General features: G+C 50.8%; 1 protein-coding gene across 1 annotated transcript; it reads left to right on the top strand.

Annotated features, from left to right (window-relative positions):
* The first annotated feature begins 1,053 nt into the window (after window positions 1–1,053).
* Window positions 1,054–3,107, top strand: RHOV (ras homolog family member V). Its single transcript, XM_069461451.1, has 3 exons — window positions 1,054–1,348; window positions 1,545–1,603; window positions 1,797–3,107. The coding sequence occupies exons 1-3, from the start codon at window positions 1,141–1,143 to the stop codon at window positions 2,238–2,240; spliced, it is 711 nt and encodes a 236-aa protein (XP_069317552.1). The 5' UTR covers window positions 1,054–1,140; the 3' UTR covers window positions 2,241–3,107.
* The last annotated feature ends 10,931 nt before the right edge of the window (window positions 3,108–14,038 follow it).

Genomic DNA, 14,038 nt, shown 5'->3' on the forward strand with positions numbered 1-14,038 from the left:
CTTTATGATCCACTTCCATTTAATGAAGAGTAAATATATTTTCTCTTCGTTACGATTTTCTTAATAACATTTTCTTTTCTCGGCCGGGCGTGGTGGCTCACGCCTGTAATCCTAGCACTCTGGGAGGCCGAGGTGGGTGGATCGTTTGAGCTCAGGAGTTCGAGACCAGCCTGAGCAAGAGCGAGACCCCATCTCTACTAAAAATAGAAAGAAATTATATGGACAGCTAAAAATATATACAGAAAAAAATTAGCCGGGCATGGTGGTGCATGCCTGTAGTCCCAGCTACTCAGGAGGCTGAGACAGGAGGATCGCTTGAGCCCAGGAGTTTGAGGTTGCTGTGAGCTAGGCTGACGCCATGGCACTCACTCTAGCCTGGGCAACAGAGTGAGACTCTGTCTCAAAAAAAAAAAAAAAAAAAAAAAAAACATTTTCTTTTCTCTAGCTTACTTTATTGTAAGAATGTAGTATATGATACATATAACATACAAAATATGTGTTCATCAACTATCTGTTATCGGCAAGACTTCCAGTCAATAGTAGAATATTAGTAAAGCTTTTGGGGTGTCAAATGTTACATGTGAATTTTTGACTGCAGAGGTGTCAATGTCCCTAACCTCCGCATTGTTCAAGGGTCAATAGTATTAATAAAATTATCTCAGATTTTTAATACTCATACAAACCTATACACAGAGTTTTTCGTTTTAAATTGAAAAGGTTTAATTTGAACATTTGTTTAACTTGAACATGTTATATGCTCTGCAACTTGCCTCCTCCTCCTAACAATTAATCGTGGATGTCTACCTCCTCTTGGTATTCTCATCTGGCGATTCTTTGTTCTTGTACCTGCATGGTTCTTTGAGCGTCAGCTTTTCTCTTGCCTGTCCTCCTCCCCAGTGTGTTCAGATTGCATGGCCTCGCGGGGTGCCTGCTTAGGGAGGTCCTGGCCGGTGGGCTGGGTCCGGGGCCGCTCGGGACATGCAGATGAGGTGGGCGGGGCCCTACATATACCCGCGGGTAGCGTTGGGACGGCGCGCCCAGCCCGGACCGGCACAGTCAGCGGCAGTCAGCGGAACCTGCTTCCCCGAGCGCTGCGGAGCTGGTCCCGGGCTGGCCCCTCTGCAGCCCCTAGAGCGGGCCATGCCGCCGCGGGAGCTGAGCGAGGCCGAGCCGCCCCCGCTCCGGGCCCCGACCCCTCCTCCGCGGCGGCGCAGCGCGCCCCCAGAGCTGGGCATCAAGTGCGTGCTGGTGGGCGACGGCGCCGTGGGCAAGAGCAGCCTCATCGTCAGCTACACCTGCAATGGGTACCCTGCGCGCTACCGGCCCACAGCGCTGGACACCTTCTCCGGTACGTTCAACGGCCCGGGCGGCCGCGTGGCTGGGGGTAGGGTTGTGCGCCAGGGAGATGGGGCGCGCGTCGCGGCGGGAGGGTACGGAAGACCCCAGGTAGGAGGCGGGACCAGGCCTGCAGGTGGCGCTGGTGAGGCCTGGTGGGACTCGGGACGCTCTTCCTAACTCAGTCTCTCCGCGACCTGCCCCTGCAGTGCAAGTCCTGGTGGATGGAGCCCCTGTGCGCATTGAGCTCTGGGACACAGCAGGACAGGTGAGAAGCAGGGAGCAGCCTCTCCTGGTCTTGGGGGAGGTGGGCTGGGCTCTGGGAAGACCCCAGATGGAGCAGGAAGGGAGAAGGCCTTGGGCTCTTGGAATCTGAGGTCTCCAGTCCCCTGGTGAGAAGTGAATTCCTGTTCCATGTGGCAGGAAATAATCCTACTAACGACCTGGCCTTCCCACCCCAGGAGGACTTTGATCGACTTCGCTCCCTCTGCTACCCTGATACCGATGTCTTCCTGGCGTGCTTCAGTGTGGTGCAGCCCAGCTCCTTCCAAAACATCACAGAGAAATGGCTGCCAGAGATCCGCACTCACAACCCCCAGGCGCCTGTGCTGCTGGTGGGCACCCAGGCGGACCTGAGGGACGATGTCAATGTACTGATTCAGCTGGACCAGGGGGGTCGGGAGGGCCCTGTGCCCCAACCCCAGGCTCAGGGTCTGGCAGAGAAGATCCGGGCCTGCTGCTACCTTGAGTGCTCAGCCTTGACACAGAAGAACTTGAAGGAGGTGTTTGACTCTGCCATTCTCAGTGCCATTGAGCACAAAGCCCGACTGGAGAAGAAATTGAATGCTAAAGGTGTGCGCACCCTCTCCCGCTGCCGCTGGAAGAAGTTCTTCTGTTTTGTTTGAGCAGCTATGGCAGCATAGCTAGTGGTAGGCAGGAGGCCGGAAACTTCTGGAACCTGGGACACGGGGCCTTTGAGGGGGCTATTGGCAGGGCCTGGCCACCCTATGTCCCCCAGTTCCCTTCTGAACACTTAGGGGACATGAGCCTCTAACTGCCCACTCTGATGTACCAGGGTGAGCCTAGGGCCTGGAAGAGGGAAGGCTCTGATGTGGATTTCTCCAGTCAAGGCTCACAGAGAAAACCCAGCACTTTGATTTTCGTAGGGTGGGCCTGACAATGTCACCCACACTAGAGCAGTTTGGGATCCAATTCCCAGTTTCTTGTCATGGGCCCTCAGGTCAGCCTGGCTGAATCAGGATCCCTTGTGGTGGTCCCCAGCCCCTCCTTGGCACAGAGGTGAGCAAGAGCCTGGGGAACAGCCAGGCATCTTGGAAGGGTGGAAGGTATTCAGCCCTGATTTGGAGAGAAGTTTGGGATGGAGGGGGTAAGACAGAGGCTAGCAAGCGATCTAGAGAGGGAGCCATGGGAGGCCTGGGCCTGGAAGGAGGAAGACAGGAGGAGGAGAGCAGGGAAGTGGGCCAGCTGAGGAGCAGGCTAACACCTGGGCTGCCCTCCACCCCCAAGGCCAGGGAGGGCAGGGCTGGTCCCTGGGAAGAACTGGGTCTTGAGGCTCCCTAGGCACTGCCCAAACTGGCTCGGCCAGGAGTAGGGCAGGAAGTGAGAGTCAAGGCCCAGCAAAGGGAGGGGGAGGAGCTGCAAATTAGAGCCTGAAGGAGGGAGGGGTTGGGGGTCATCCCTTTCCTCAAGGTCACACAGCCTAGAAGGTAGAGCAGTGCAGACTCTGCAAATAAAACCTTACTGTTTGTGAACCTGCTGTCTCTGTCATTTCCTGGAGTGGCCAGGCCACTGTTCCGTCCTAACCCACATCAGGGGCCAACTGCCTGGATAGAGACAGGTTGGGTACCAAAGGACTGAGGCTAGGTCGAAGGGTGGGGCTGGGCTGGGGGGTTGGCAGTGTGATGGGAACTGGATTGGGGGGGCAGGTGTGGGGCTCCCCGCGTGAGGCTTAGCTGGTTCCCAGGAGAGCTAGCGTGGGAAGCAACCTGGAAACGGGTTTCCCCAGGTGTCAGCGCCAGAGCTGCTTTCCCATGACCTCACCAGGTGGGTGGGGCCCCTCCCCTCTCCCCCTCCTTCCTAGAGTGCTGCTCAGCGCTGGTGCTCAGGGGCAATCCTGAGCCCTCTAACCTTTCTGCTCCCATCTTTCTGACAGTTCACAGGGCCCAGGGTCCCAGGTTGGGGGACCCCCCCCTTCAGTGCACAGCCTGAACAAGAAGGGAACCCCCATAGAGCCTAAACCTCAACCACTGGCCAGTCTTGGCACCTAAGGACCTAGTGAAGGTCAGGGTGCTGACATACACAATTTAAAGAGGTTTGGACCCAGAAATCCTGTGCAAGTGGGGTTCATTGGGAGAGGACCCTAACACTCTGGGAGGCCAAGGCGGAGGATTGCTTGAGGTCAGGAGTTCGAGACCAGCCTGAGCAAGAGCAAGACCCTGTCTCTACTAAAAATAGATAAATTAGCCAGGTGCTGTGATGTGTGCCTATAGTCCCAGCTACTCGGGAGGCTGAGGCCAGGAGTTTGAGGTTTCTGTGAGCTATGATGATGCCACTGCACTCTAGCCCAGGCAACAGAGAGAGACCCCGTCTCAAAACAACAATAAAAAACCTGGCTGGGTGAGCGCGGTGGCTCACGCCTGTAATCCTAGCACTCTGGGAGGCCGAGGCAGGCGGATTGTTTGTGCTCAGGAGTTCGAAACCAGCCTGAGCAAGAGTGAGACCCTGTGTCTACTAAAAAGTAGAAAGAAATTAGCTGGACAACTATAAATATATAGAAAAAATTAGCCGGGCATGGTGATGCATGCCTATAGTCACTCGGGAGGCTGAGGCAGAAGGATTGCTTGAGCCTAGGAGTTTGAGGTGGCTGTGAGCTAGACTGATGCCACGGCACTCTAGCCAGGGTGACACAGCGGGACTCTGCCTCAAAAAAAAAAAAAAAAAAAAATACTAGGATAAAGAACAAAACAAAGAAACAATAAAAAACCCAAACAGAGAACATTCCCTGGAATTGGAGCTTAAAGGAACTTTAAAGGGCACCTTGGAGTAAAACAAAACAAAATGAAAACTTATTTTACCATAAGGAAACTGAGGGCCAGAGAAAAAAGGTAATATCTCAAGTGAGATGTTATTACCATGTAGTTGTAAGAGCACTTTGCAAACTTGTAAACTCTAGAGTTGGGCACATGGGTATGTGTTATTCCTATAGAGAGGTATTTCTAAGGCACACTTAGCACACCTGCTAGGCAACTGCTGGGCCAGGTGAGCACTCATGCCTATCCCAGCCCACCTCTAGGGCCAGCTCCCTCTGCAGGAAGCTACAACTATACATGTGTGAGAAAGAACATGACTGAGGGACAGAAATCCTAGCCAAGTGAAACCTCAGCTAATCCCCAAGTTTAGCTTTAGCCAACCCTGTCCACTTCCTGCCCCACCAAGGCCTCTCCCCCAGCACTCCAGCCACCTTGCCTCCTTTTGTCCCTTGTCCCCTTAGATGGAGGTGTTGAGCTGCACATTACAACCAGGTCATGAGGATCTCGCACCCCAGCACCACGCCTGCTGTTCTCTCAATCCAGCCTGACACCTGCCGCTTTAGGACAGAGACCCGGGTTCAAGTTCAGACTGTGACACCAACCCTGACCTTAGGCAAGTTGTTTATCTTCTCTATGCCTCAGTTTCTTCATTTGCAAAATAAAGGCTTCAGGAGTCTGATTGGATTCAAAGTTATTAAACTTGTTCTGAAGGGCCTCAGAGGTGCCATGGGGGTGTGGGGAGGAAACCTAATCAGGCAATCGCTGGGCCCCCCACCTCCAACTCCTTCTCTAATTCTCTCATGGTACCAGCACATCCATGTCACCCAAATTGAAACCTCAGTCACCATGCCGCCTCTCCTGCTGGGTCACAGAGCCTGGGCAGGACCTCTGTCAGCCTCACGCCTACATCCCTGCCTCCGTGGCTCCCCACTCCGATCTACCCAGTGCTGCTGCCTTCCCTCTGGCACCCCCCAACTCAAGACTGTTACTGGCTCTCACTGTTTACAATGAATTCCCAGCTTCTCATTTCGGCATTCAAAGCCTTCTCAAATCTGACAGCAACGTGGACCAGGCCGGCTTGTTCCAGTGATCCCCAATTATCGCCTGACTGCCTGGCTTTTGCCAGTTTCCCTATTTTGGAATGTGTCCCCCCTCCCCACCCCCAGATGCCCTATTTCTCTTCTAACTATCATACAATACCTCCCTCCTCCAGAAACCTCTCTTACCTATATTAGTGCCTTCATTGCTCCCTTGGCACAGTAAGAACACACTGAGTTTTGTCACTAAATCAAGCTGCGTCCCCCCAGCTACATAGAAAGAGAGAGAATACTCTATTTAAGACCCTTATACTCCTGCAAGGTCTGGATACAGCATTGTTTGCTGCTGGCCCTTAAATACATAGGGATAAAAAGCCAGCCAGTGGGCCCTGGAGGAGACCTGAGGATCAAGTTCAGCCAGGTTTGTGTCACAGAGGCCTGAAGATTGAGGCCTAAGGGCAGTGGCTAGCTGGGAAGGCCCTCTGAGGCCCCCAAGCCCATACAGAACAAGAGAGATTTATTTACCTCTGGTTCCAAATCCACCACTCTCTCTGGTTCTCTCTTTTTATAACATGGTCTCTCTTTACTTTTCTGGGAAAGTTTGTCTGTTTTTATCTCTCTGTCTCTGTTTCCTTTGCCTCTTTTCCCTTCTTTCTCTGTTTCTTTAAATCTACGTTTAAAACAATATTTATTATATTCATTGGGTTAAATATATTTCTTACATATGTCTTAATCCATGTAAATTGCTTTTAATGTCTATATAACCCTTAGTTATTTTTTAAAATGTTTATTTTTTCCATATAAATACTCAAAAAAATTAGAAAATTCATAGAATTAAAAGATTAAAACAATCACTCATAGTCTTAACTCCCAAAGACAATCAATAACATTTTGGTGTACTCCCTTCCAGTTTTTTATTCTATGCATATTTTTTAAAACATTTTTTGTGATTATGCTGTATATACAATTTTGGCATTTTTTTCCCTCATTTAAAATTTTAACGGTGTTTTCTCATGTTTTTATAAACTCTGACCATGAGGCTGTGACTATAACTGTATGTTTGCTAACTATTCTACCCTGACCTTAATATCTTTAACTAGATCCCCATTTGGTGACATGTAGGTTGTTTTCCTTTAACTTTGGATGACATGTAGATGACATTGCATCTACAATTGATTATTTTTTCCTCCATGAGTGATTGACTATCTACAGAAGAAAAGTTCTTCATCTTTGGCTTGGGAACTGAGCCCCCGGAATAATCCCAAGTGGATCTTATTATGAGGAAGCTTGGGTTTCTGTGTGTGTGTCTGTGTGTGTGTCTGTGTGTGTGTGTGTGACTGTGTGTGTGTGGGGGGTCTTTTTCTGTTGAAGCATGACTAACAGATTGTGGGTGTTCAATAAATACTAAATGATGACCAGGTATGCGTATATCTGTGTTCATGTATCTTTCTCTGTGTCCCTGCTTTTGCTCTTGTGTATTGAAAGTGAGTGTTTGTGCAAAACCTCTAAATACAGTAGTTCCACATATGTGCATATCTGTGTATGAATGTCTGTAAATGCAGTGTGTATCGTTATGCAGATGTGTATGTCTTTATACCCACATCACACCTGTCCTTAAAAGTGTGTACTATACACAACTGTATATGTGTATCTGGGTGTGTATGTTGGTTCCTGTGCCTTTGTGTGTACATTTAGGTTGGGCCTCATATCTTGGGGCCATGTGTCTCTGTGTCTGTGTGTGCCTGTGCTCAATTCCATGTGGATCGTGTGGGGTCCCTCTCCATGTGCATCTTTGTGATGGGTGTGCACTCTGGGCCTGGGCTGGCGTGAGTGTGAGTGTGAGCGTGTGCACACCTGAAGGAGCTGTGTCCTTGCTTTCCCCCTGGGAGCAGAGTGGTGCCCAGGGCAGAGGTGACGCACCCTCCCTGAGCTCCCTATTCTCTTGGGAACCAGCGGCAGAGAGTGAGACCGAGAGCAGACTGCGTCAGGAGCACCAGCCCCTTTTGCAACCAGCCCAGGCCCCAGGCAGTAACTGCGGTTCTCACAGGTCAGACCTGCCCACCGTGCCTCAGCTGCCAGGAAACCTGGCACCCGGCAGGGCTGTGCTGTCAGTGCCCTCCTTGGGCCTGGGCCAGATCCTCGGATAGTGGAACCCAGCGAGGGACCACATTAGTCACCCTGTGGCAACAGTGGGGAGTGACTTCCTGGACCCGGCCAGTGCTGCTTTCTGCCTTGTATGCAGCGCTGCTTAGGCAACCTTAGATCCTCCCTTGTAGCCTTCCACCTTAAAACTGAACTAAAAGGCCGCTTTTATTAGCGGCAGTTTTCAGATAAGGAGACTGAAGCACAAAGCAACATGGCCAAGGTTAAGGCAGAGCTGAGTCTTGTTCCTGGGTTTCCTGACCCTGGATCCAGGCATCTTCCCCGTGCTCCACATGTGGGGGTTCTGTCCCCCAGAAATGGTCCTCTTAGAGGGCAGGGTTGGGACGCATATTTTCTGGGACAGACTAGGTTGTCCTAGGCCAAGGAGTGAGGAGAGGGAGACAGGGCTAGGGGGTGGGGACAGTGAAGACAGATGTCAGCACTGAACAGGCCTGCCCTCCTCCTGGAATGTTCTCAAGTCTTCCTCCACTAACAGAGGCTGAAGCCTTTGTCCCATAACTGGGATGGCCATGGAAGTCATTGTCAGACTCAATGTTTTTGAGACTGAATGGACGTTGTATTAATAACCTGAGCTTATGGTCACCCTACCTATATTGTAACCCCTCTCGAAGGTGGACTTAGTCTTTGTCAGCAGCTCCATGGCCTTCTTGATCCTCACCTGTGCCAATGTCTCTCCCCCCAGGTGTCTAGATGATTCCCTGGCCCCTCAGCAGTGAGGGACAGCAGGGGAGCCTTTAGGCCCAGTGTGGACACAGGGGTTCCCTGGGGCAACTTGGAGCCGACAGAAAAGCAGTCAGCACAGATCCCACCCAGGGACACCTGACCCATGGGAGCTCCTCCTCACACCTGCATTCTCTATGGCCATGTTCTTACTTCTGCCTGTCTTTCCTCCCTCCCCTGTGACCTGAACCAGCAAGCAGAGTCTGTCCCTATAGGCCCCCCTCCAGGGACAGTGAGATCACTCCCCTCATGAAACAGGGGACCCTCAATTCCTGAGACTGTGTACATTCCTCTATGTCCCCCACCCCCATCCCAATGCCAACAGGCCATGTGCTCTGCTGACCACCCCACCGCGGGGCCTCGGGGACTGAGCCTCCTGTTCCAGCCCCATCCTGACCTGCTGGGTAACTTTGGGCAAATTACTGCCTTCTTCCTTGTCTGAGTTTCTCCCAGTTTGAAGTGGGGCTAATACTCTCTGCCCCTCCCTGGCTCCCAGGGACCTGCAGGGATAAGCAAGATAATAGCCGGGAACTGATTTGGAGGAAGCTATTGAGAGCCAAGTAAGAGGTATCAGCGCTGGCCTGTGTTTACAGGGGCGTGGACCGTAGGTTCCCAGCCTCCTGGGGCTTGGGACCAGCCCTGACAGCTTCTTGGCTTGTGGTTCCTTTGTCCCACTTCCAGAGAAAGGACAGAAACTGAAGCCAGGAGCCTGGTCCTCCGGAGATGAGACTTGCAGAGCACAGGGTGTGGGACTCTGGAACACTGATCTCCTGGACTGGTTGTGTCCCCAACCACTGGCTGTGTGACCTTGGGCCAGTAACCACCCCTCTCTGGGCCTCAACTCCTCAGCTCTGATAGCCTCCCTCAGCTCTGTACTCAGGGGGCCCTCCAATTGGAGGCCAACGCCATGGTTTGGGGAGGGAAAGGATTTTGTTATCTAGTCTGGCCCTTTTATTTTTCATAGACTACTATGGGCCCCTCTTTGGGAGCTACAGACTAACCTGCTGGTTAACCGAAGGTCGTAAACTGGTTGAAAAGGGGATCATGTGGAAGAGGGTAAGCGGGTTAGAGAAAACGCCCTGGGAAGACAACCCCAAGTGAGGTAGGGGGTCAGCAATGTACTTTTTACTACATCAGTGGTTTTTGTTTTCAAGACAGGATCTCACTCTGTCACCCGGGCTGGAGTACAGTGGTGTGATCATAGTTCATTGTGACCTTGAACTCCAAGACTCAAGTGATCCTCCGGCCTCAGCCTCCCAAAGTGCTAGGATTACAGGCGTGAACCACTGAGCCCCACCCCTTCGTCCCTTCAGCCTCTCCGTGCTGGTTCCTTCCCGGCAGCTGAAAACCCAGCTCAGGCCTCTCCTTAACTCACTGTGCTCTCTGTGGCAAGGGATCCGGCTCTTCTCACCTGCCCTGCTGCACCCAAAACAGCGTTAGGCTTGCACTTTGCTCCTCCCTAACGACAGATACTGCTGCTCTCTCAACTCTCCATGATGGCCAGCGACTTCCTCATCCCCAGCCTGGCGGGGTTTGAAACCCCTCACCTTCGAGCATCTCTCCTCCCATGCCTCCTGCAGCCCCTCTGGCCTCTCTTCCCGCACCTCTTCCTCCTCCCAAGGCCCTGTCCTCATGTCTTCCCTGTTCCCTCTCCCGTCCGCCCGTCTGTCCTTTCCTGTCCTGTGTTTGTCTCTCGCAGTAATCTCGTCCACTGCTCTGTCTCACCCTTACACCGCCCACTCCCACACCCAAGCTCTGTCATCTCCCCCAAGCTCAGACCCCTCACCTCGGGAGTGTTCGGGGCCTCACCTGGAAGCACCCACAGCCAGAACGCTCAGGGCTGCCTGTAGGGCCCAAAGACTGTCAAACTCCTGTGTTTCTGCCTCATGCTTTGCCCTATTTTATGTTCCTTCTTACTTCTTAAAGTAAAATCTTGTTTCTACTTTATACCCATGTTATCTCGTAATTTATAGACCTTTTTAAACTGCCTTAAATCCTTCCTCCGTAAGACAAGGCAAAGCAAACAAAAGCTAAGCAACTGACAATAAAATCAATAAAACCAGTCTCCATCTGGTGCCGGAGGCCTCTTACCTTCTGCCCTGTTCTCCTGAAACTGTTCTTCCCGAAACCGTCCCTACTCCACTGTCCCTGTTTCCACTGGTGGCATTGCCATCAGAGTCCCAAATCTTGGAGCAGCTTCCTTTCCCAAGTCTCCACAAGCTCTGTCTTCTTCCCCATCCCCACTGTCTCTGCCACTTCCCAGAACTTCACAGTTTAATGGTTTCTTTTTCTTTTTTCTTTTTTTTTGAGACAGAGTCTCACTCTGTTGCCCCGGGTAGAGGGCAGTGTCATCATTGTAGCTCACAGCAACCTCAGACTGCTGGGCTCAAGCAATCCTCCTGCCTCAGTCTCCCAAGTAAGTGGGACTACAGGTGCATGTCACCATGCCCGGCTAATTTTTTCTATTTTTAGTAGAGATGGAGTCTCACTCTTTCTCAAGCTGGTCTCGAACTCCTGAGCTCAAGTAATCCTCCGCCTCCCCCTCCCAGAGTGCTGGGATTTACAGGCGTGAGCCACTGTACCTGGTCAATGGTTTCTTTCTTTCCTAAATATATATGAATACTTTTGCTTATTACAAAAGCAATAGATATTCATGGTAGAAAATTTAGAAAATACAGGTTGGCAAAAAGAAGAAAACAAAACCATCTGTAATTTTATTAATGACAGATAACACTGTGGACATTCGGGTTAATATCCTTTTTCAGTTTTTTTGTTTGTTTTTCTAAACATAGATAGCCTTAAAAAAAAAAAAAACACTCCAAAACAAGGGGCCTCTTTATTTCTTTCTCAGTTTTCTGGGTCTTTCTGGTTCTGGGCTCTGCTCCCCCAGGAGCCGCTGCAGGTGGCAGCAGGACGGGTAAGCTCTGTCAGAGGGCTGTGAGAGGGTTTAAGCTGCCCCTGGCGTGGGGGCAGACGCTAGGCTTCCGGGTTTGGGGCTTCCAAGTGAAGCTATTGACAACAACGGTGGCGGGGGGAGCTTAAAAGTGCCTTCCCAGGCTTTACTCTTGCTGTGGTTGGGTGGGGAAGGAAGTCTTGTGCAATCGAGCAAACCACTCCTCATTCAGGGTTGTTTGTTTAAGTGGGCAGGGATGTGTTTAGAAGAAACAGCTAGTTTTTGTGTTTATTTAAACTGTTGAGACCAATAAGTAAGTTTTGGAGACAATTCCCGAATATGGGGAAGGCAGGATGAGCTATGAGGGATAAAATGATGGGGGTCCCAAGACTGAATGCCTAGGGGTCACAGGTAAGCCCCTAACCCTGGGTCGGGGGGCAGGCTGGATGGGGGCTGTGAATGGGTTAGCACCTGCCCAGCTAAAGAGGACCCCGAACTCCGTGCCTGGATTGCCAGGTCCCCCAAGTTTTCACCAGATGCTAGCAATATAGATTTTTTTTTTTTAAATGAAGTTTCCCGACTCTTTAAATGTTGTCAACTAAAGAAATGAAACCACTGTTTGAGTCAAAGCATGATCGCTGGCTGCCGGTGTGCAACCTTCAACCGGCCTTTACTGCACATCTGCTATGTGCCTCACACAGGTTACCTTGCCTGATTCACTTGGTTCCTCCCTCTGTCCCTCTCCCTGTGGTGTGACCTCCGATGACATGGCCTGCTTACCTGTCCACTCCTTAAAGTTGGGATCACCTCTTCTCCTGCTCCAATCCCCTCCAACTATGCCCTCTAGCCACCAGCCTCCCCGCTTCCTTTCTCGCTGGTTTCTTACTGAACAGCTTGCTGAACCCAGACATAACAAGACCCACCATCTCCCCTGCCCCGCTCGTGCTTGCTATGATTTTGTTATGCCTGGAACACCCACACCCACCTGCTCATCTCATTTTTTTTCCAATTGTTTTTTACTGTGCTAAAATACACATAACATAAAATTTACTATCTTAGCCATTTTTAAGCATAAGTTCAGTGGCATTAAGTACATTCACTTTGTTGTGCAACTATCACACCATTTCCAGAACATTTTCATCTTGCAAAACTGAAACTCTATATCATTGAACAATAATTCCCTATTTCCCCTTTTCCCCAGAAAACAACATTCTACTGTCTCTATAATTTTGACTACACTGAGCATTTCATATGAGTACAACCATACAATATTTGTCTTTTTGTGACCATTTTTATTTTATTTAGCATAATGTCCTCAACATTCATCCATGCTGTAGCAGAACTTCCTTTTTCAGGCCGAATAATATTCCATTGTAAGTATTATACATCGATAGACACTTGGGTTGGTTCCACGGTTTAGCTATCGTGAATAACGCTGCTGCACACACAGATGTGCAAATAGCTCTTTGAAACCCTAGCTCACCTCATTGTATACCTCCCCCATGAAGCCATTTCTCAATCTTCTTCATCTCCACGGCTTCACCAGCCTCTGCTTTGTTCTAACAGCCAGTTTATGGGGGATACTGGTTCCTGCTGGTCCACCTAAGGGCAGACACACTAACACAGCCCACACCTATGCAGCAGAGATGTGTAGAGCATGAGTGAATGGGGAGGGCAGCAGTGGATTTCGGCTGGAGAGCCAGAGGAGTCTTTTTGAGCTGGAACACGGGTAAAGTAGGGGCTTTCCAGGGGCGAAGGGGCATTTGAGGTGGAGTCTACTCTGCTTGTGCAAGGCATGCTGGGGCAATCACAGGGATGAGGAGCAGTTTGGGGAGCAAATTGTTTTGTTGCAGTATCTGCATCCCTGCTGCCTGCACTCCAGACTGTAAGCTCCACACCTGTCATCTGAGACTGCTCCCCTCAAACCCTTGCGGGAGGCCGGGCGCGGTGGCTCACACCTGTGATCCTAGCACTCTGGGAGGCCGAGGCGGGAGGATCCCGCTTGAGGTCAGGAGTTTGAGACCAGCCTGAGCAAGAGCGAGACCCCGTCTCTACTAAAAATAGAAAGAAATTAGCCAGTCAACTAAAAATAGAAACAACAAAAAAATTAGCCAGGTGTGGTGGCTCATGCCTGTAGTCCCAGCTACTCGGGAGGCTGAGGCAGGAGGATTGCTTGATCCCAAGGAGTTTGAGGTTGCTGTGAGCTAGGCTGACGCCAGGGAACTCACTCTAGCCGGGGCAATAGAGTGAGATTCTGTATCAAAAAAAAAAAAAAAAAAAAAAAACTCTTGCGGGAGATACCACAGCACCCAGTCATGGTCAGAGCGCCCCCTAGTGCCCCCTGTGAGCTCTTGCCACTAGAGGTGACCCACTGGTGCCCTATGTGCCTCCCAGCAGCTGTTTGGGTGAGGGCGCTTGGCCTGGCATCCTCTCACTTGCTCTCTAGCCCTCCCTGAGGGGATGTTCACTTTGGGCCAACAAACACTTATAACTAACACTTTATAAAGCACTTACTCTGTGTTCATCACTGTTCTAGACACCGGGATAGTTTGTGTCATTAATCATCCCAACCTGGAAGTGCTCACAGAGACTTAAGGGACAATGGGGGTCGTTCTCAGTGCTGGGGGGGACCAGAGGAAGGATTGAGTCTGCTTTGAGCCTCAATGGACAGATGAGTGACAAAATAGCGGATTAGAAGGGAAAATACGGTGCCCCGCGAAATATAAGAAAGGGAAAGAGCCCCAGCCCTGGCCATCTACTCAACATTTACTAAAAAAACCACCATTCACTAAGGTCACGGAGGGAGCATGAGGTACTGGCAACTAATATGCCATTTGCAG

This window comes from Eulemur rufifrons, chromosome 2, assembly GCF_041146395.1.
Source record: "Eulemur rufifrons isolate Redbay chromosome 2, OSU_ERuf_1, whole genome shotgun sequence".
Lineage (NCBI taxonomy): Eukaryota > Metazoa > Chordata > Mammalia > Primates > Lemuridae > Eulemur > Eulemur rufifrons.